The sequence below is a fragment of the Neomonachus schauinslandi genome, chromosome 4, assembly GCF_002201575.2.
Source record: "Neomonachus schauinslandi chromosome 4, ASM220157v2, whole genome shotgun sequence".
In the NCBI taxonomy this organism is placed as follows: domain Eukaryota; kingdom Metazoa; phylum Chordata; class Mammalia; order Carnivora; family Phocidae; genus Neomonachus; species Neomonachus schauinslandi.
This window is the reverse complement of record NC_058406.1, coordinates 124,523,278-124,547,335: the sequence shown is the minus strand read 5'-3', so window position 1 is coordinate 124,547,335 and position 24,058 is coordinate 124,523,278. Positions and strand designations below refer to the sequence as shown.

The 24,058-nt window shown below is 39.8% G+C and overlaps 1 protein-coding gene across 1 annotated transcript in view; it reads right to left on the bottom strand.

The window, feature by feature from the left end:
- PREX2 (phosphatidylinositol-3,4,5-trisphosphate dependent Rac exchange factor 2) overlaps positions 1 to 20,624 on the bottom strand; it is a 284,920-nt gene extending 264,296 nt beyond the window's left edge. Inside the window, exon 1 of the mRNA XM_044914225.1 lies at positions 20,469 to 20,624. Within this exon, the coding sequence (XP_044770160.1) occupies positions 20,469 to 20,609 (141 nt within the window). The 5' untranslated portion in view covers positions 20,610 to 20,624. The remainder of the gene's footprint in view (positions 1 to 20,468) is intronic.
- Between the last annotated feature and the right edge of the window lie 3,434 nt (positions 20,625 to 24,058).

Below are 24,058 nucleotides of genomic sequence, written 5' to 3'. Positions count from 1 at the left end.
ACCAATTCCCATCAAAAGTATAATCTACTCAAAAACCACGGGCCTTCCCTCTTTGCCATTAGCATGACAGATGAAGGAGAATCTGTTTGCATTAGGTAAATTAGTATAAGAATATAACTGATAAATGCTTCAGATAGTGCACACTCTGCTAGGTCAGCAGGTGGAGGAAGGGAGCCCTGCACCACTGGTCTCTGTCCTGACCCTCCAGGCCAGTCTAGCAGGCTCTGAAGAGCCTTGTGTAGGACATCAATCTTAGAAGAGGAGAATGATCTTCTCTTGATGTATTTCACATTTCTTACTTACTCCAAAGTCAAAAGAGGATTACCTCTTGATCCAGAAAACATGAGTTTATAGCTACTAGTGTGAGAACACTTCACACCAAATATTTTTAGTGTATTTTCCCAAACTGGCAGCCCAACCCAATCACCGCAGGGGATTGGCGGGGCTGAGAACTGCAAAGTAAAATGTTAGCCTTTATTTGTAAATTGGTTCCATCAGAGACATAGAAGCGTGAAAATAGATTAGGGGTATTGTTATTTTTACTGGGATAATTAATCCCATGTTGTTGAAAGGCTCATGATCATTACAGTATTTCTTCATGTAAATAGGAATAGCTCTCATTCGAGGTTTTGGGTTTGGGGGTTTTTTATTCATTTTTGTTTTTAGTTTGGGGTGGCAGTTTGAAAACTAACTTGTATCTGGACCTTACACTGTTTTACGTGAAATTTAAAGATTATGACTCCATGAAAAAGATCTTAACCTCTCAACAAATGTTACCCAAACATATAACATCGAGTTAATAAACAAAACCACTTTGCTCTTTGGTTTCCCAAAATGGAGATAACTGATTTCTCTCTTACTATTCTTCCATACTTCCTGAATTTCTAAACAAATTATAACAACAGTATAAATAATCAAGGATAAGAAATATTTTAGGTCCTAGGAATTAGAACAAATCAAGCTATAGAAACCTGAATTATAGGATGTTAAGACAAGGCAGGCTCAGATGATAGGCAAAAGATTCTCTAACTCTGTCCCTTCTGTTTGGAGCAACTCATCATCTGTGTCCACCTGGGACCACAAATGAACTGAAAGAAGACCCTTCTAATGTTTACACAGGGGTAGCCAAGTGAACCTGCTGATCAAAATAAACAGCAAACTTCAAACAAGTTGTCAGGAAAGTTTTCAAGCTTTTCCAAATGGCACAGTTTCTACATAAGACCAGACTTGAATTATCAGGGAAGGTCCTAGAGTCTGATAAATATTCTTCGAAAGTATACAAGAATCATAAAACATCAGTAAACCTTTCTAGGTGAAAATGTGCATTAAGAGAGTAACTATGAACCAACCGGCTTAAATGACTATTCTAATCATCTAAAGAAATAAGTTTAATGAAATCAGTCAAAATCTACCTCTTCTTGGATTACAAATACTGGTCCTAATCTTTATTATTATGGGATCATCCATCCCTCAGAAGTTATCATAAACCTAAAGCCCATACTCAAAGCTACCTGGTCAGTCTAGGAAAATTGTGTCTGCTAGAGGATCCCAAAAGTGAAGGGGGTGAGGTGATGACTAGACCAGAGGGCACAGGAAGGGGCTAACTGGCAGGAGCTACATTTCCCAAGCGTAAAAGATGGCAGAGATTCCCCCTTCAAGCTGCTCCTTGGCTCTGTGTCACAGACTGCAGACCTCAGCTGCGTTAACCCTTGACCCCAGCTCCTTTGTGACCTCTGAAATGTCCAGATGTTATCTTAGACCAAATCCTAAACCCAGCCTTGCTTCCCAGTGCTCACCCCACCCACATGCACTGTATTCTTGATTAACGAGCACCATCAGCACTCAGCACCTCCTCCAGGGACTTCAGGACTGGATGAGGGCTAAGAAACGGAGCAGAGTGGAGCAGAAAATCTCAAAGCCCCCAAGTAAAAGCTGTTGATGGCACTGCACATTTTGTTACACAGTTAACGAGATGTTCATTCTATATCCGATCTCCCTCCTTGCACCGTATCTTGCATTATCTCATTAGACAAATGTACTTGCCTTTAAAGCTCCCTGCGTATATTCTGTACACATTCTTGTGGTTAGTTTGGTACAATGGCTGCTAGCATTGAGGCTGATTTTGTGCCAGTTTTGTCAGAATCACACCACACACTCAAAATCAGTGCCACTGATAATGATAGATAAGGATCCCAAGTTTTTCCTTACTTTGAATCAAAACAGGCAGACAAGTCACAAATAGCATAAAGAAGTGAATGGAAAAGATTTCAACTTTCTGTGGTAATTGTGTTTGCACTTCCTTTTCACTTTTATGAGTATTAGCCATAGAATGGTCTATAAAGAGAAACGGAAGAGGAAAGCACAGAACCTTATCAAAAAATACAGCCAGCTGAATCCCTTCCCTTCAGTTATACTTTTTAAAAGTCTAATGTAAGTATAATTATTCAGCAATTTCTATTCTGAAGTTGGTAATGACGATAGTAATAAATCTTTTTCCCTTCCTTTGTGCTACAAATTCAGTGAACTAAAGAATGAAAACTCCACAAAAGGCTACTGAAAAATATCATTTATAGAACTGAGAAAAATTTCAGCCCCAGAATCCAAGCTCCCAGACTCTATTAACAATAAGGCAAGAAACAAGGCCCCAGGATGCTGAGGGTAAAGGGAGTATTTTCCACAGTCCTGAAGTGACCCTTCCCCTCCCCCCACCAGTCTCTGGCTGTGGCTCTCAATGACACTTTCTAGGACACAAAGGGGCTGCATCCAGCTGTCCACACTTCTCCAGGGAGTCATTTCTATAGGGCCGTAGGGGAGATGATACCATCCGAACAAGGAGTGGGGAGGGGTTGCAAGGTATACTCCTTACCCTTCCTTTTTCCTCTTGGGAGACCTTAATGTGTAAAACATAAGAAAGCATTCCATACCTTAGCTTTTAACTCATCTGGGATTATCTAAAGTAACAGTTATAAAACTGGCTTTAGATCCTGCTGCACCTTCAGGATCCCCAACCTGTCACCCCCACCCTCATTGTTTAATGCTTCAATCCCCTCAGGGCTGAAGGACACTTCGGTTCCAGCAGAAGCTTCTTCGAGGTGGTGCACTGCTCAGATTGCTGGTTCCCACCAGTGATGGATCCTAACCTTGGCTGCAATTCCCACTAGACACAAAGCTGCCAGGATCTGAAACCGTATTGGCAAACACTCTACAAAATAACCTCCTCAATGGTATAAACATGTAACAGTGACAGAGTGAGGTAGCATATATTTTTAGTTTGCTGCACCTCCAAAAAAATGTATGTCTACTCTATTAAAGTGAGCATACTGAAAAATGACAGCTAAAGAATTGACTAGTTAAAGCCTTAAGTCTTACAGCCACTAAGCTATTGCTAATCTGTTCTATAAACTTTATTAGCAATGTATATCTGGGTTTAATTTCACCTCTAAATTATAATTATACTGAAGAGTGGAACAAGAGACCTGATTAGCACTTTCCTCTTAGATACTGCCTACTAAAGTAAGAGTGTAAAAAAAGAAAATAAAAAATATTCTTAGAGACTTCCAAAAAGGAGTGACTTTCTGCCTTTTCATCCTATATAAAATGTCAAAACATACAGATTTTTATTCCCATATGCTTCACTCATTCTCCTCACCATTTAAACTAGCTAATATACCAAACATTTTACTCATTTGCCTTATCTCCTGTTTTAGAAAGGGATCTCCATGAAACAGGGATTTTTTAATTCCTGTATACATCCTCCCAGCCTAGAACAATGATTTGCACATAGTACATGCTCAATTAAAATGCCCTGGAATATTAAGAATCAAAATTGGGACTCCTGGGTGGCTCAGTCAGTTAAGCGTCTGCCTTCGGCTCAGGTCATGATCCCAGAGCCCCAGGATCAAGCCCCACATGGGGCTCCCTGCTCAGCTGGGAGTCTGCTTCTCTCTCTGCCCCTCACCCCACTCATGCTCTCTCCCTCTCTCTCGCTCTCAAATGGATAAATAAAATCTTAAAAAAAATATATCTGGGGGCGCCTGGGTGGCTCAGTCGCTTAGGCATCTGACTCTTGATTTCGGGGGGGTGGTGATCTCCAGGTCATGAGATGGAGTCCGGAGTCAGTCTCCGTGCTCAGTGGAGAATCTGCTTAAGATTCTCTCTCTCCCTCCCTCAAATAAATAAATAAATCTTAAAAAAAAGAATCAAAATATCTGAACCTTATGTTTTTGAAAATAATTTGAAGAGACTAAATCATAAGGCTTAGTATATAAGAGGTATATTTTTAGTTGACCTGAGACATAAATTGCCCTGTGTTAAAAGGTTTTTCACATATAAGTTGGTTTTGAAATAAATTTAAAAATCACTCTGATTCCATTCTGTGGTAAATTTTTGTTTACTGATTGTTTAGTTCTGTCTTTACTTACTACAAAATTACTGCAGATTTCACTTGGCAAAAATTAAATACTAAAGAAAATTCTAGAATATCACAGAATAATTGGAACTTTAATTCTGACAAGCTGGAAAAGAAATGGTTTGTAGAAAGAATATATAATACAATATAGTAAAGCTACATTTTTCTCTTTAAATCTAGTTAGCAGACTTTTTCTTTTTTAAGATTTTTATTCAAATAACCTGGCTGACTTCCTGGACCTCTCATTAAAGTTTGCTTACATTTTCCTGATGCCATAAAGTTGAATCTGACCCAAATACTCAACTACAGAAATGTGAATGTATAAAATTAAGAATCAATCTACTGAAGTTATCAACTAAACTTTGAAATTTTCTGACAATCTAACTCATTAAATTCCTTATAATTAACTCAATCTTAACTATAAAATAATTTTTTAAAAAAATAGCCCTAAAACCCAAAGAATATTTGGCTATCCTCAAAAAATTTCACCATACGGAGAAGGTACAATTTATATGTGAGAATTATTAGCTCACTGAAAAATATACATGAGAAACATCAACTTCTCATATTTTACTTGAAAACTGTATTCATCTATCCATAGCATGATTCCCTTTTGGACTCTAAGATTACACAGCTGTGTCAACTGTCCTTGCTAGAAGCTAACAAAAATGGCTCTGCCTATATAACATGGCTTATTTATCAGACATCATTCTGGGACTACCAGAATGCCTGTTACTCTCCATCATCTATCCCATCAAAAGAAGTAGTAGTGGCAAATAGAGCACTCCCAGGAATAACAATCATTTGAACTACAGTTCACTTCATTTGTGCTTAAATTACATCAGTGTTTTCTACCAATGCAAATTATACAATATCCACTGAATGCAGAACAGTACATACATTTTGGAGAGTGTAAGATGTGTCTGTGTGTGCATGTGCATGTGTGTATTTAATCCTTGCTTCAAATATCATATGATTTAATCATATAAAGGATAGAGATGAGCTATATTTAACACATAAAACCAACAGTAAGTAAGTAGTAAGTAAATAAGCATATAGAGATCCAAAATGATCCAAACTAAAACTACTCTTAGCAATGATGTACACTAACAGATATCCAACAGTAGAACTAAGGTTGTCTATTTTTAAATGATTCATTGCATTTCCTCATTTCTGTCCTGGAAACTCTTGACTTCTGGGTAATCGTTGGCTCCTGAGTGCTTGCCTGGCTCTGACTCCTGTCTTGGATTGATCATGAGCTTCTTGTTGCTCCTTTGCTCTTGTTCCTTTGCCTGAAATGAACTGCTGTTCCTTCCTGACTTTTAGCTTCTGTGTACTTCCGGAGTCAACAAGTTCTGCGTCCTGATCCCAACATCTGCCTTGGTTTTCCGAGTCCTGATTAATCACAGTGCTCCCACGATCTAGAAATGCCTGGGCCAGTGAATCACCAGCAGAACCTCTTGGAATAGCTGCACAATGGATCTACTCAGAATCCCCCCTCTCCCACTGAGGAACCTACCAGAGTATACTCAGGTATTTGTTATAATGATACAAGCCTTGAAAGGAGTTGTGAGTTGTGAGTTATACATGAATATCCAGTGCCTAACATATAACAAGGACATATTAAATGATTTCCATATTTTCCTGGGATTGTTTTTTCATTTGTTTGAGACTTCAGAAAAAAAAATGCTTAATTACACAAAATCTCCAAATCCCTCTCTTCACTCTTCCTGTAGTGAAAGCCAATGGGAAAAAACAAAAAGAAAATGAAAACCAAACCAAAAAAAAAAAACCTCTTTAGGTAGCTCTTACAAACATACGTGGAGAGATAGATAAATATTAGATAGATTTCTACGAGGACAAGAATATATTATTTTAGGGGGAAATAATTCAAATTATATGTTAAGTAGAATAGGTTCTTACAGTAAAGGAGTCTAAGAATTAATATAAATGATTTTCTGAGAATCAAGCCTAAAGTATCACTGGAGCCTAAAGTGTGGCAGAAATTACACCTTGCTCCTCAATATTTATTTTCCACTTCTTTATTTTAGTGCAGAACTCCCCAAGTTTCAACAGTACACATGGCTGCCCAACTAGATAGCACATTTCCAGTCTCCCTTGCAGCTGGTTCAGCCATGTTATGACGTTCTGGCCAAGAGGATGAGAGTAAAAGTGATGTGTAGGAATTTGTCTCTGTCCCCTTACAGCTGGAATGCGAAAGGGGTCTGTAAGCCAGCCTCAACCATATGGACAAGAAAACCCCAGTGTATTGGTTCCCCAACCTTCTGCACACTGGAACCACCTGGAGAAACTATATAAAATACTGATGGCTGGCTCTCTCTCCTACAGACATTGATTTAATTGGTCCTAAGGGATGGTGGAGCAATAAGATAGAAGGAACAGGAGACTAAATGACCTGATAGAGCTGAGCTGCTTACTCCTCTGAAATACTATTAGGCAATCAAATTGAAAAATTAAATAACCAGAGCTCCAAGACAGAATACAAAAAAAAGCCATGTTGATTACATATGGCTTTCAAAGTCACAAACAATCCGTGTTGTTTAAACTACTGTTGCTTAACTTCAGTGAAAGCAGCTGAACAAATATTCTTATAAATATACATAATAAACACACAAATTCTGGTCTTCAGAAAAAAATATAGAAGTATAGGTTGAAAATAATACCATTCTTTTTCTAACAAAAAAAAAAGAAAGTTTACCAATAGCAAAAGAGAGTGTAGTTTTAGCGTAATCCAGAGAAATCACTGGTGAGCTTTCATTAAAGAAAAGCTAGAAATAAATTTAAAACATTAGGATTACTCAGTTAAGACAAAGGCAGAAAAATACATCAAAGTTTGCCAATTCATTAATAATTTGCATAAATCAGTGAAAAATTGGAAACACAACGTAAAATGTCAAAAAAAATGATGTTAAGACAGAGTTAAGTAAATACTGATTTATTTTTACAGGCCCATTTTTGATAGGATACCAGTTAGACTGCTTTAGTAAAGAAATGGACTCTTTCTATTTCGTTGTTCTGTTATCCTCGACATGTGACTTCCATTTCATGGTCCAAAATGGCTGCCTCATTTCCTACCATCACATCCTCACACCCGCCCGGGAGAAGGGAGAGAGTGCATACTCCTTCATTATAAAGGTACACCTTGGAAGTTACCCATGCCACTTCTGCTCACATCCCACTGCCCAGAACCTACTCATATGCCCACACTTAGCTGCAAGGGAGGCTGGGAAATGTAGTCTTAAGTTAGACAATCATGTCCTGAGCTAAAACTTTTATCACTATGGAAGAAAAGAATATTGGACATTGGGAGCAATTAGAAGTCTCTGCCAGACCTCTCATTATTCAAGAGGTACAAGAAAAATTGGGATAAAGTTGTGTCTAGAATATGTAAAAATTGTAGAATAAATATATGAATACAAAAATATTTCTATACAACATATAAAAATATATTAAAGTTATTCAAAGTCCAACACATAGATATACAGTGTAAAAAATGAAAATCCCCTTTCCTTCCATAATTTCAGCCTGGGGGAAATAATGAATTATTAAAGCAATCTTGGAATATGCGGGTATAGGACTAACATCTAGGTGACATAATGTCTTTCCATAACTCTTCCCCAAGTGCTACTGACAGAAATAAAACTTTGGAACGGGAGATGTTATTTCTGGAATCCTAAGATTTCTTTCTGTGGGGCAATAGTGTCAAATAAGAAAAAAACTAGAAACCAAAGGAGCATGAAAGCAAGGCCAAGCTGAAGCATTACAAGGCATCAAAGGAAAACATCAGCATTTCTTACACAATCACTGAAAATGTGTCACCATCTATAAAGCCTCTTCTACTGGCAAGAAGACAACTTAAATAGATAAAATAACAAAACTAACAAAAAGCAAAGTCAAACATAGACATCAACTCTTAGGTGACTCTCCCAGAGAAACAAAGTTTTAAAATAAACAAAAATGTTTACTCATTCATATTCTATATTACTGTATTTTTGCTATTAACCCAGAGAATATTTTTATATCAGTATTCTAAATTTAACCAGCTGCTATCATTTCTTAAGTATTATACCATTTAACCTTTTCAAGTGAAGGGCTTGCCTTTTAATAGAAAATATTCATTTCACATTGATGACAGAACATAATGTCCTTGGCTTAGCTATTCTCCAACAACACAGGTCCTTTTTTGTACAGTATGCTTAGCTATATGGTAAGGCTAGAATACGACAAATTTATTCAAGGAATCGAAGTCTGAAGTCATCTATACTAACTAGAAATGTTTGAAAACCGTAACCTCAACTTAACATACCAATTTTCTTAAAATTACAATCATTGAATTCTTGGATAAAATTCAATGATTGTTCATGAGAAAAAATTAGAAAAATTAGAAAATTAGAAAAAAAGTTTTGATAAGATGTACCAGGATTTGAATGAATATACTCAATACCATTCGAAAAGTGACCCAACCATACTTTTAAGCAAAGAAACCCTTACTGAGGGGTGTTTATCCTGAATTTGTTATTGTTTGAGGCAAAAATAATATGATAAGTCAAAGAAATCTTGGTTTTAATATAGCTAATGCAATTTTAAACATGGAGAATAAAAATTCATCTATTATGAAAAGTAAATATTTTAAGTAAGATTTTTAAAGAATCCATGTAAACAAAAACAACTATTTTTAGGTCAAACTAATTGCACTCAAAACAAACATAACAATTTTATTTGGAATTAAGGTATAAACCAGGTATATAGTAAAAGAGCACTCAACAGAACACTGCTAAAAGACAAGTACTGAGAAAAAATGTAATGATACCAAAATGTTGTCAGATAAATCAATGTTTCTTTTTAAAGAGTGTGCACAGTAATTGCTGTGTGCATTAAATGTAATAATATAGAAGTTCTATACTTACGTCATGGTTTAAAAAAATGATTATGTCATTATTTCCAAGATTTGAACCTAGTCATAATATAAGAAATCAGGAGAAGCCACTTCTCTATTTTGACTTCTAAATTTATATGTTGCATTAAGAAAGTCACATTTAAAAGAACAATTACAGGGGCGCTTGGGTGGCTCATTCAGTTAAACAACTTCTGTCTTCAGCTCAGGCTCAGGTCATGATCCCATGATCAGGGGTCCTGGGATCGAGACTTCCCCTAACCCCACCCTCGTTGGGCTCCCTGTTCAGCAGAGGAATCTACTTCTCCCTCTCCCTCTGTCTCTCCCCCCTCCGCTTGTACACTCTCTCTCCCCCCCTTTCAAATAAATAAATAAAATCTTTAAAAATAAATAAAAGAACAATTACATAAAGACAAACATCCAACCTCAGATACCTGAGTTCAATTCTCCTTACTATTCTTGAAAGTGTATGTTCCAAATCTTTACCACTGTCTTTATAGCTCCTTACTCTCAGCAAAAACAAACAACAACAACAACAAAACAGAACACAAAGAAAACAATAGTTCAATTTCATGGAGAAATAGAGGTCATTAGGTATAAATCTCCAACTCCCCTCTCCTCTAAAATAACCCTGGGCACTGCATCTTTTGCTCCTCCCAGAGGAAAATGACTCCCCACCCTCCACAGCTCACCCCCCCACCCCCATCTCCCACACCCTTACCACCCCCTCTCTCCCCCTCTAAGACCACACCTCCCCTGCATTCCTGAAGGCCCCTCTGGCCTCCTCAGGACTTTTCTTTATCTATTAAAGCCTCCAGTATGCTTCCAGGCTGGAAGACAAAGGGCTCAGAAGCAGGCTAGGTGGCCCAGGCTCTGTGAGGCAGGAGGAGAAAGGAAAAAGAGAGGAGAGGCTTACTACCTATCGGGACTCTACCTACAGAAGCTGATTTGAACTTGAGGTCAGCCTGTGAGATATTATTGAATGTGTTTTCCAAATGTGAACCTGAGCATAAAGAGGCTATGTAATTTGCCCTAAGTTACACACTGTTTGTAAGTTTCAGTGCCAGAACTTTAACCCAGGTCATCAGATTCCCTAAACCCATGCTCTGTACCATGCACTTCACCCCACTGTCCCAGCGTGGCAGGGCCGCTGGTGAGTGTTCACAAGGAGGTACAAAGGCCATCCCAGCAGTTCCTCATGCGCTAGACTAGAGAAGGAGCAGAATTTTAAAAATATCCGAGAGACAGCCGGCTCATTCTTGGAGTGGGAGTCTGCAACAATGTGGGTGTTTCATGGCAGCAAACCTTGCCAAGTATCTTCCTTTTATCCCGGTGACATGGAGGTTCCTGGCATGGTTTACACGAAGATGCTCTGTGCTTCCACCATGCGGTATTGTAGCTGCTTTAGCTCCCTTTCTCGTCTCCTTCCCTTGGCTGTACTCACCTTCCTCAAACATCCTTGGACAAGATCACCAGCTTCTGTTACTAACCTACTTCTCCCCTTGCATTTACCACCAAAGTCTCTGAATGGTTTTTCCACTGGTCTTCACCCCTCAGCTTCCACTGGGGTCTCAGCTTATTCTCAGTCAGGCTTCTGCTCACACACACTCCTGAACTTAAAGCCCAATGACAGGCTAATCGTCAAATCCACAGGCCTCTTCAGTCTCCCCACCACGGACTTCTCAAAAGTTCTGACACTTTATTTATTTATTTTTTAAAGATTTTACTTATTTATTTGACAGAGAGAGAGACAGCGAGAGAGGGAACACAAGCAGGGGGAGAGGGAGAGGGAGAAGCAGTCTTCCTGCTGAGGTGGGAGCCCGATGCGGGGCTCGATCCCAGGACCCTGGGATCATGACCTGAGCCGAAGGCAGACACTTAACAATTGAGCCACCCAGGCACCCCGAAAAGTTCTGACACTTTAAAGAAAACTTTCTTCTGGGTACTAGGTCCTTCCTTGGATTTCAAGAGATCACTCTCTCCTGGTTCTTTGTTTCAAGTTTTGATGGCTCAATCTGAGTCACCAACGCACTCTACTTCTTCCTCTATCCTTTAAACGCTGGCTTTCCAACGTCCTACCCTTGGTTTGTACGGCTTTTTCCCTCAAGTTATTCCCCTTATGGCATCTCATCCCCCTGATGACTTGAACAAATATGATGTTAGTTTCTAGATCTCTAATTTTTGCCCCAAATTCTTTCTTAACTTTCATAGTTTTATCTTCACAAAGCAGCAGAATTTGCAGCCCAGGAGGTCCACAACCAAATTCACTTTTCTCCTCCTCCCAATGCTATTCTGTCCCTCTTATTCCACTTCTCAGTTACACTATCCATTTTGTCTTCAAACTACGGGCTGAAGTTCCACACTATGTTCTCCCTTCTACAGAAACCTCCACTTCCAAACAAACACAAATACCAAAAATTCCACCCAAGAATGTCTCATAGGTGTTGGGTGCTTGTTTGCCTGTTTGTGGTTTGGTTTGGTTTTTATTCTGTTTTGTTTTGTTTATCTTCTTCATTGCTTCTATCTGAAATCAGGCATTCCACATTTCTTACCTGGACCGATGCAATGGCAGAAACTCCCAATGGGTAACTAGACTCCAGTCTTTATTCCTCAATCCCATTGACAGAATTCTCTTGCTGAGAAACAAAGCTAATCTCAGTAGATACTATTCTTATATTAATGGCATTATAATAAGGTATAATTATGCAGATGAAACCATAAGACTAAAGATACATACATCCCTCTGTGTAGTGAGTAGGCTTTGGCCATAATGATTAATACTCCAAAAATCAGAATTATGAACGAACTAGGCTATATTCACTACAAGAGTCAAGACATCTTAAGGGCAGCATCCTGATGCCATCCTCAGGTATACATGTTCAAACTAATGGCTAGAAAACAAAGTACTCTCCCAAGTCAGCCCAGGAGTAGTGCCCAGTGTGGGGGTCAGTCTGGAGCTACCTTAGGGCTTAGGATAAAAATAGATCAGAGTCTCCAGGCCCTGAGAGAAAGATCACTTTGGTAGGAGCAGAAATCTGTATTATACAAATTAGATTACATTTGTGTTTCATGTTGTTTCTAGGATTACTGGCCTGTGTTCTTCCTTAGTCAAGAATAATGTTTCGAAGATTATAACCTGTCCCAGATTAAGAGAAGCAAGGAAAGGTCTTCTCTGTGTGCTTGTGTGGATTGCTGAGGACCAGGAAGGTGGAAGATACAAGGGAACAAGGAGAAGGAATCCCAAGGTGAAATTTAGAGACAGAGATTCAGGAAATCTTGGCCTGGCAACTTTATCCCACAAGATAGCCCTTTCCAGTGCCAACTTTAGAGGTCTCAAACTTGTTTATTACTAGTAAGACAGTAGGTGTCCCCTAACAATTGATTTCCCACTACTTTTAGTTAAAGTCAGAATTCTTAAAAATAGGTGGCTCAGTTGGTTAAGCCTCTGCCTTCAGCTCAGCTCATGCTGAGTGGGGAGTCTGCTTCTCCCTCTGTCCCTCTCCCTGCTCATGTTCTCTCTCCCTCTCTCTCTCTCTCAAATAAATAAACAAAATCTTTAAAAGAAAAAAAATTAGAAAAAAAGAATTCTTAAAAATCGAATCCTTCTCAAACTGGACTGAACTGACTTCATCTCCCACCAATACCCAAAAATATCCAAAAAGCATATAGAACTTTTCAATCTCCATTTTCAGCATCCCCTAAGCAACATCATGCCAGCACCCCCAAATGCCAAAGGAAGGTCACATGGAACATGCTGCTCCTTCCAGACTGATAGTTGTCTTCCCAGTTTGGCATATTCCTCCTCATCCTTCAGAAGCTATCCAACACCTCTTTCCCAAAACGTCCCTTGACCCCAGACTAAAGGGGTCCCTTGATGCCTCCATGAAACTTCGCTTATTACTCCATCACATGGCGTTGTAATTAGTTGTAATTATTTGTATACCGAGGGTTAGGACGGCAGCATATGAATTTGACAGTCACACAATTCAGCCGGTGTAACATAAACCTAAGCATAATGTGTTGAATCAATTTATCTTTGCCTGGAAAAAGTTAGATCGTGACTGAAAGAAGTTGCTTTTGGACTCATTCAAACTGTGCGTTTGCTTTTGTTTTATTTGTTTGTTTCCCTGTACACCTGCTATTTACGCAGCACTGTATTCAGGCCAGGAAAATTGTACCCAGGAGATAAATGCACCACCCCATTCTCTTGGAGTTTACTCTCTAGGTAAGTGGTCTTTCTAACCACTTTAGCAAAGGCATAAATCAGAAGAAGGTGAGGCTATGTTACGAGAGGTTGAGTGGACAGCCTGAGGCCATACAATTCAGTTCCCCCTCGCCCTCTGTGAGGGCCCCTGAAGCCAAACTACAGAACCCTGGAACTCTAAGGAGCACCATTTGAAAGAGCTAAGGAACACATATATTAAGCCAAATCAAATAATAAATATGCCATTGTTCACTGTAAACTGTAAAACACCATACTAACTATGGTTGTTGTTTTATAGACTGCAAAGTGTCCTCACAGTCTTAAGTCAACTGAGTATTTATAAGAATATCGGGGGGCGCCTGGGTGGCTCAGTCGGGTAAGCATGTGCCTTCGGCTCAGGTCATGATCCCAGGGTCTTGGGATCGAGTCCCACGTCGGGCTCCCTGCTCGGTAGGGAGTCTGCTTCTCCCTCTGCCTGCTGCTCCCCCTGCTTGTGCTCTCTCTCTCTCTCTCTCTCTGACAAATAAATAAATAAAATCTTAAAAAAAATAAGAATATCATGAGAAGAAGGCCTGCATGAACAGAAGGGAAACACCAGGGGAAGAAGTAAAGAAGAGACTCAGAGACAGAAAGTGTAGGGAAGAATATCATAGAGGCAAAAATTAGACACTAAGGCTGACCAGTATGTATGTGTAGTTCTGTGTAACAACTGCAGCAGCAGAAGAAATAACAGTAACTATAAAAAGGCCCTCCTGTGAGTCAGGGACTGGGCAGAGCCCAAAGCATCCATCATCTCATCCTTACAGCAACCTTGAGAAATGCTACTGTTTCCCCATTTTACAGATGAAGAAAATGGGGCTTGAAAAGTTTAGGAATGTGTCCAAAGTTACCTAGTGAAAAAGAGACAGGACTCAGATTCTGGGCTATCTGAGGTCAACACCTAGACAGGTAACAAATTTCAAAACTTTCGTTTATGACAAGACACGTAGCTCAGTCTTTGTCTTCAGGTGCCCGCAATGTGGAAGAACAGCACATTCTGATTTGCCAGGAACAATCCCAGGTTACATCTGTTTCCCAGTGTAATTATTAACAGCCCTCCCTTTCACCCTCAGAAGTGTCCCAGTTTAGACAAAAATGTATATAGCCATCCTGCCACAATGCCATAGTGAAATGTGGCTACATGATTTTCCAGGCCCAGTGCAAAATAAAAGTGTGAGGCCTTTTGCTCAAAAAGTGGGGGGAAAATGTGCTATTAAAGGTACTGAAATATAAAGCTTTTCTCTTTCTTTCATGTGTCTGCTCTGCTCACACTCTACTGTCCCAATGGACTTCACTTGTAAAACACAAGTTCAAAGATAAAATTAGTACAAATTTCAAGACGGTGCTAGCAGAGCATTAAACCAAGTCCCAGGTCCTTCGGAGCATGAAGCTCAGTGCAAACTGCACAGCACGCATACCCATGAAGCTGGCCCTACTCTGCCCTCTTAAATGGGTCTGGGAAGCCATCCTGATCTTGGTATGCCCTATGACTGGGTTGCAAACAGGAACCAATTGCCACATACTACTGCCCAGACTTGGAACATTAAATACTGGGTATTAGGTCCATAAAATCATTTCTTTAGAAAAAATGTGTTTGAGTACTTCTAATAAAGCACAAAATTCCATCTCCCAAACAAAACAAGAACATGCATTCAAGCAAATTTGGTCACTCTCTACATTTTATCTATGACCTAAAAAATAACTAATCCAGATACTATAACCTACCCATGATGATCAAATTTAGAAATTTAGAATACAATGACTTGAAATAACAGTGTGTTACAAAGTCTTTAATACCACAATGCCTGATTTAAATACTGTTTCTGTTTTAAATGCAGGTACAACATGTTTAATTTAAAACTTCTTGTTACAGCGCTGTGAATTGTATAAGACTGTTGAATCACAGACCTGTACCTCTGAAACAAATAATACATTATATGTTAAAAAAAAAAAAAGAATAAGATAGCAGGAAGGGAAAAATGAAGGGGGGAAATCAGAGGGAGAGACGAACCATGAGAGACGGTGAACTCTGAGAAACAAACTGAGGGTTCTAGAGGCGAGGATGGTGGGGGGATGGGTTAGCCTGGTGATGGGTATTAAAGAGGTCACATACTGAATGGAGCATTGGGTGTTATACGCAAACAATGAATCATGGAACACTACATCAAAAACTAATTATGTAATGTATGATTAACATAACATAATAAAAAATTTTTTTAAAAATTAAAAAAAAAACTTCTTGTTACATAAATTCATATGTGCCTGAGTGATATTTAAATAACTTTCACTCTCTATACAAACCAAATGGAAGAAAAACAAAACTGAGAATTTTAAGGAATTGTCCTTAAGAATGGGGTTGGAGTTGGGGCATCTGGGTGGCTCAGTCAGTTAAAGGTCAGACTCTTGATTTCAGCTCAGGTCATGATCTCAGGGTTGTGAGATCAAGCCCCGCATCGGGCTCCACACTGGGTGTGGAGCCTGCTTAGGATTCTCTCTCCTTCTCCCTCTGCCCCTCTCCTGCCCTCTCTTAAAAAAAAAAAAAATTGGGGTAGGAGGTTAGAGGATGGGTCAGTTGGATCATTCAGTAATTTAGTAAGCATTTACTGTGTACCTACAATTTCACAAGCACTGTAAAAAATTCTGGGGAAAAACAGACAAGTAAAATATGGGCCTGTTCTCAAGAAGCTTACATTCTAGTAGAATGAGACCAAAGCTATATATGTATATAAGCTTCCTTTGGTGCTAGGGAAAAAGAAACTACAGGAAAGAGTGGGTACAAAGCAGTGAGCACTGTAGCCTGGAAGGGGAGGAAGAGGACAGGATTATGAAGTCTCCTGAAGGAATCGAGCCCTGAAAGCCCAGTGGGAATACAAAAGGATAGAAGGGGGCGCCTGGATGGCTCAGTCGTTAAGCGTCTGCCTTCGGCTCAGGTCATGATCCCGGGGTCCCGGGATCGAGTCCCACATCGGGCTCCCTGCTCGGCGGGAAGCCTGCTTCTCCCTCTCCCACTCCCCCTGCTTGTGTTCCTGCTCTCGCTATCTCTCTGTCAAATAAATAAAATCTTTAAAAAAAAAAAAAAAGGATAGAAGGGCTAGTGAGAAACAAAAGAAGAAGCCAGAGATCCCCCAGGAAGAGTGAGACACTCTAAATAACAGCTATCTGTGGGGTGGGAGTGGGGAAAGTTGTTCTCTCCTTGAAAAATGAAAGGGTTGGAAATGAGAACAGAAAGGAATCAGAAGTATAAAAGATCTTAGGGGCACCTGGGTGGTTCCATCCGTTAAGCATCTGACTTCCACTCAGGGTCCTGATCTCAGAGTCCTAGAATCAAGCCCCAGTCAGCTCCCCTCAGCAGGGAGTCTGCTTCTTCTCCCTCTCCCTCTGCCCCTCCCCTGGCTCTTGCTCGCTTGCTCTTTCTCTCTCTCAAATAAATAAATTTTTAAAAATCTTTAAAAGAAAAAGAAGAAGTATAAAACATCTTAGTGAAAAAAGTTTTTGCCTTCAGGTCATATGATCATTTAATCAAGAGAAAAAATACCATTTTTTTGATTATTTATGGGCTTGTAAGTAAAAAATACATTCTTGGTAAAACTAAAAATACATTTTCTATCTCTTCATAATAAAGATAAGAGTTACCCTCCATGCATGTTAATGGCTGAAACAATGACAGAAATCTAAAACAATGACTAATCTAACAAATATTCACATTTGACTTAGAAATACACTATCAAATTTTTTACAACAAATGTACCACTTATTTAAAAGTAGTACTAATTTTTTAAAAAATAACTTTAATCGTTTGTCTGCATTTCTTATCAGTCCTTCAGGATGGACTCCTAGAAAAGGAATTGCCAGGCCAAAGAGTTTGAATATTTTTAAAGCTTGGTACATTATTGGCTTAGGCTAAAGTTAAAACTAGATTGATTACATCAACGGACAGTGACCAAGTAATATACATGGGTATTCAGTGTTGCTATAAACAATAATCAAAAAACAAATACTCAAAAAAGAAAATCTAAAAGTGTATTACAAGTAGATCTGAGGCTTTGAATGATTGTGACTAAAAAGAAGTCAGGGTAAACTTTTGTTTAGGATGATAGGCCAATTATTGTGTTTGTGTGTGTGTGCGTGTGAACATGTATGTGCATAAATACTGGATGTACATGGACAAAATAATGGACAAAGAAAAATACAAGTGGAAGAGTCCGTAATTTCTGAATGAGATAAAAAGAATGAAATCATTAAGTGAACTACTTATAAATAGGTACGTATAATTTATTTTATACCTCCCACAATTTCTTTTTTTTATTTATTTTTAAGATTTTATTTATTTATTTGTCAGAGAGAGCACAAGCAGGGGGAGCGGCAGGCAGTGCGAGAAGTAGGCTCCCTGCTAAGCAAAGAGCCCAATGTGGGACTCGATCCCAGGACCCTGGGATCATGACCTGAGCTGAAGGCAGACGCTTAACCAACTGAGCCACCCAGGCATCCCCTCCCACAATTTATATAGCAATAATTTTTCAATTTTAATAATCAGGTGCAAGATTAGAGGAAAAACTCATACGTTAAATAAAGATCAACAAATTGGTTTTTAATGTAGGTTAGGTTAGCCCTTTAGTTCTATAAATTAGGACTCTGCCCAGTACTTTTTTCATATACCTCCAGAAAGGAGTAACTAAAGCAGTTTAAGAAGTGACTCAGATTTTTCAAAACTCAAAGGACTTTGTCACCAATGAAGTTTCATGAAAGGCAAATCTGAAGCTATTAAAAGTCAAATCTCCACCTCACACCAGTCAGAACGGCTAGTATCAAAACGACAAGAAATAACAAGTGTTGGCAAAGACACGGAGGAAAGGAAATCCTTGCGCACTGTTGGCAGGAATGTAAAATGGTGCGGCCCCTATGGAAAACAGTATGGAAGTTCCTCAAATACTAAAAATAGAAGTATCATATGAGCCGTAAGTCCAGTTCTGGGCATTTGCCTGAGGAAAATGAAAACACCAATTCAAAAAAACATATGTACACCTATGTTTGTTGCAGCGTTATTTCCAATATGTAAGATATGGAAGCAACTTAAGTGTCCATCTATAGATGAATTGATCTAGAAGATGTGGTATGGAATAGAATATGGAATACACAATGGAATATTATTCAGCCATAAAAAAGAATTAAATCTGGCCATTTGTGACAACACAGACCTAGACAGTATTACGCCAAGTGACATAAGTCAGACAGAAAGACAAATAACATAATTTCATTTACAGTAGAATCTAAAAAAAACCAAAAAACAAAACAAGCAAGCAAACAAACAACAACAAAAAGAGAATCAGAGTCATAAATACAGAGAACAAACCAGTAGTTGCCAGAGGGGAGGGGGGTGGGGGGATAAGTGAAACAGGTGAAGAGGATTAAGAGGTACACACTTCTAATTCTAAAAAAAAGTCACGGAAAAGTACAACATAGAGAATATAGTCAATAATATTGTAATAACTTTGTAAAAAAAAGTCAAATCTCCTTAAAAACATGCTTTTTTGAGATTGCTGCATGGAAGTGTACAACAATCCAATTTATCACCAATTACCCATATATTCTCAAATATCCAAACATTTCCAAAGAATGTGGCCCCAGGGGCTCAAATATACTGATTTTAATTTGAGAAGTCAACCAGAATTCAACCTGTGCATCTTACATCCCTTGAAACACTGTTCTCTCCTTGCCATAGCAAAGAAGTAAATTCCTCTACCGTAATTATAAGCAGAAAGTTTACATCTTACAGAATACTAAGCAGGAAGTTTGGCCTTTGAAACATTTCCCTTTGGACCACGGAGGCATGCAACAGGGAGGTGGAAGGAGCAGGTTTGAAAATTTGAGTTAGAATGCAAAGGCTAAAGCTCCTCAGTCTTTAAATGATGCTCTCCCATGCATCTGGGTGGAGAGGAGCCAATGCTCAAAGTCTTTGTCTTTGCAACAGTGAGTAGAAAAAATTCAACTTTTGAGTGATGTCTCAGAAGTTTCTTTCACTCAATTTTGCCCCTTCTCGGCTCTAAAATGAATGAAACGCTTCCAGAGCAGGCTTCCAATGCGTCAAGCTGAAACTTTGAAACGAAGTTCCTGCCAGTTCTTTCTATGAAATCTTGAAGTTGTTTGACACTAGTTTTATTATACCGCTCTCCTGGGCTCAGTGTGAACAGGGAACCCAGGAGCTGAGTGGAGAGCAAATTTAAACCCGGGATGGGGGATGGGAGTAGGAGACTGTAGGGCTAGAACAGGGTGAGCACCACATGTGGCTTTAATATCCAACAGCTGTTAGAGATCATAACCCCGCTGCTCTTTCTGTACCCCCCACCAGAATCATATGTTTCTAAGATTATTATAACTAAAGGGACTTCGCTGCCATCTAATCTGAATAATGAAGTCAAGCTCCAAAAGAATCAAGGTTTTTTTTTTTTTTTTTTTTTTTTTTTTAAACTAAATGTACCTGAATGTAGCAGACTGACTTTAATCACCAAGCCAAAGTCTTAAAACAAAATCCCAGGTGGGGGAAGAGAAGAAAAAAAATGACACAATGCAACCGAGCAGGCCAGGGACAGGGGTAAAGAGTGAGGAAAGATGGGGTAGCAGGGATTCCCTGGACAAGTGCCTTCTCCCATTGGAGCTAACTTTTCAAACCCGCAGATCTCCAAGGCCCTGGCAAACTCATCGCGTGTCCAGGCGCGAAACAATCCCGCCGGAGGTCCACGCGCCGGTGAGCACAGCATCCGCGGGCGGGTTCGTGGTCCCGCGATGCCGGGCCCGGTGCCCCGTTCCCCCGCAGACAATGCGGCGCGCGCTTCCCGCGGCCTCTCTGGGATCCGCGCCCCGCGCCGCCCGCCGCCTCCTGCGTCGCCGCGCGGGGACACACTCACCGACACCAGGAACTCCAGCGTGCCCACATAGTCCCGCTCGGTCTTCTGGAGCTCGCTGAGCACGCACACGCGCAGGCGAAGCTGTTTCTCCAAGTCCTTGGCGCTCTCGGCGCGGCCGTCCCCGCGGTTCTCGTCGCTCATGGTGGGCGGCGGGACGCGGGGCTGCTGTGCTGCGCGCTACCCCGCGCGCCCACTGGTGCCCGGCCCCGCGCCGGCCAGAAAGGAAAGTTGCTGCCTCCGGGAAGTCTGAGGAGGTACGGGCGACTTTACATGCTGGGGAGAGGCTGGGGTAGTGGGGGAGGAGAGCGCGCCCGTTGGGACTCCGGCGCGGAAGGCGCGAGGCTCTGAGGAGGCAACTCCCGAGAGAGGGGGCCCCGGCCCGGGACCTGCACGCCCAGCCCGGCGGCTGCGGCCTCACGCGGCCCGGGCTGGAGGGGAGGCGGCTCCGGCAGCCACAGCGGTGACTTGGACATTAATCAAATGCTTTGTATCCATGTGACTCCGACCCTTTACCCTTCGCCAAATCTCAGGAAAAAGGAAACAACCCTGGGGAAGTGTGTTGCGTGCCAGCTAACTAAACACACACACACACACACGCACACACACGGAGTCAGCACTTGAGATGGAACTAATTGGAGATTCCCAAACCTAGGAGGACGTACTCCAAGACACAGCTCGGGGGTTGCTCCTATGACTCCCGCCTATTGTTAAGCTTTAATGTGTTTTGTACAAATCCTGAAAGCAAAGAAACAAGTCCCCACGGTTACATAACTGGATGGGAACAAAACAACCATGGTATTGACCCTCCCGCCTTTGAAAAGAAACACATTGATTTTTGGTTTTGTTTAGGCACAAAATAGGTTTGCTTTTAAAAGCCCCCAACCGAGAATAATTCACAGGGCAGATACCCTCCTGCCTGCACTTGGGAAGTCAATTAGCATAATAAATGAAGACACTATGGGAAAGTGACAGGCCTGGCCCAAACAATAAACTCCAGATACAATAAGCATCACCATTGCACTGTGCTGTTTTGGAGGGATGCTTTGCATGTCTATAACTTTTTTTCAGTATCAAGGTAGTATGTAAATTCAATCACAGGCAAGAATACTTGTGCCAATTTTGTTTCTAAGAGCTGCTATGATTTAACATAGTGTCACTAAATGAGCAGCTTTGTCTAAAGCTGTTACTGAATGGTTATCAAAAGATATGTAGATACAAATAAAGGTATGTAGATACAGATATATTCTTTGGATTTGAAAAAAGAGAGAAGCGCAGAGCATGTCCTGATTGTAATGTTTATGTTTATTGCCTTTTCTCACTAGGAAACAGAGCCAGGAGCAAATGAGCACTGAATATTTACATTTCCAAGCAAAATATTCCATATATATTTTTGTCTTGATATTATCCACATTAATTTTTCAGGGTCATTTTTTCCTACTTAGAACTTGAAGCAGTCCACACTAATGACATTTAAATAAACTGAAGAGTGAATGGTTTTGATGAAAGAAAGTAGCATGTTAATTTTTTCCAATAGTTGAAAGCATTAGCAAAACTCTAAAAATTAAAGATGCTTTCCACATTACTTACATTAAAATAATTATCAGAGATATCTTTTAAGAGCATAGTTTGTGATGAATCACTATGCCCCTCAAAAAGCAATTTTCTTCTTTTATTAAGGGCACAGCTTTTGAATGTGTGAGGAGCTGATGGACAAGATATGATTTTCCTTTGTTTTGTGCATGCCTATCTACAGGTAGCTATGAGCAAAGGACAAATAAGTCAATGGCTTCACACCTTCTGGCAGAAGAACAAAGGACAAGGAACATTAAAGAGCAGACCTCACAATCCCTAGTAAACAATAAACAAAAGAAACAAGCGGAAGACAAAGGAAACGCATATCCAGCAATGAATGGGAAAACCAAACATGATTGAGCCTTTTCACAATGTACTACAGGCAGCAAGGAATGAATGCATTTCCTCCTCCTTACGTCTACACCCTCCTCTAATGTAAAAAGTAAGTAAATAAATCATGCTTTCCATCAGGTGTTCTTGTAGATAAAAAAAAAAAAAAAATCTCTTAGCAATTGCTCCCAGTTTGAGAGCTGTTTATGCAATTATCCATCTATCAAAAAAAAAATTAGTCTATATACAACCCACTAGAGCTTCAGTCTCACCTCTGAGAGCAATATATTGAGCTTGAATCTCCAGTGGGGTTTTACCTACCCAACATTTGCCTCCATTCTACAAACGTGTATTGAGTACCTCTATGTGTACTGCATGGCCCTACAGCCTGAGGACCACAGAGACTTGATCTCTAGGCAAATATTTCTGAAGGTATTTCACAGACCATTAAACTGAGGTCTTGTTAAACATTTCTGGGCCTCATCCTAAATTTATTGAATGAGAATCTCAGAGATGCAAGCCCTAAACTCTTTAGACAAGGTTTTCAGATTATTCTTAGGCCCACTAATATTTGAGAGCCACCATTCTAAGAAATTATAATTGAGTGGAAGAGAGTGTCATAAATATAAGTAATTCTATTAAAAGGAAACTGCAAGGCATGCTTTGAAAAAAAAAGGTGCAAGGACGTTAACAGAAAATATGTAAGTGTGCACATTCAGATGTCTCTCAGAAGTGCCCATGTAGAAATTATTATGATAGTAACAGTTTCTGCCCATTCTTGTGTTCCTCAGTGTATAATTCCTCAGCACCATTTATAATTAATGAACAGCTTCAGAACACCATGTAGTGCCTTCTGCCAGGCACCTATCAGTGTCTTCTGTAACCCTGGCAGGAGTTCTTAATTCCTTATCAAAGACATAAGAGCATAAAAAAACAGGGCCAGAGTATCTGGAAACCTTCACTTTGATGGTACATAAGGTCTTTCATAAATTCTCAATGTGTTGTATCCTTCCCCACTTCCTCTATTGAAACTTTAAGCTCTGTCTGCCAGGAAAAGGAAAGCAACAACAAAAATGATGGACAGGATCCAGTTTTTTCCTGAAATACTAATGAGGTTGAAGCATCCAATAAAGAAGAGATGGGAGAAAAGAAGATAGTGAGAAAAGGCTGAGTAGTAAACTAGCTCAGCCATTAAATTTATTTCATATCATGAACTTGGTGTGGTTAGAATCATTATTATACAGTTCAAAGAGTACAATGCACAGTAGGTTTTCTTTGGTCAGGCTTAGAGAAGAACAAGGCCTGGACAAAAGAACCCAAGGTAGTCTCTTTACAAAAGAGAGCTCCCAGCTTGTATTTCTGACAGAGATCAGTTGAGCTTCCCTGCCATTCCAGTACTAGTGTTTGCCCAGGTAAAGTAATAAATCAAATTTGATGTGGAAATCATTAAAAGACAATAGCACTGGGGGAAAAAAGAAAGATCACATCATTGCATGGCCATCTTGTTAAACAGAGAATTCTAAGAGTCAGACTTTTTTATTTTCAAGTAAAATTGATTCTGGCATATTTCCTTTACTACTCTGGCCTATGATAGATGATTCTAGTCTATACTAGTATAAAAATATAGATACACTGGATCTATATAAAGTACAATTAAGAATCTTGCACAAGAAATAATTCTAAAAATA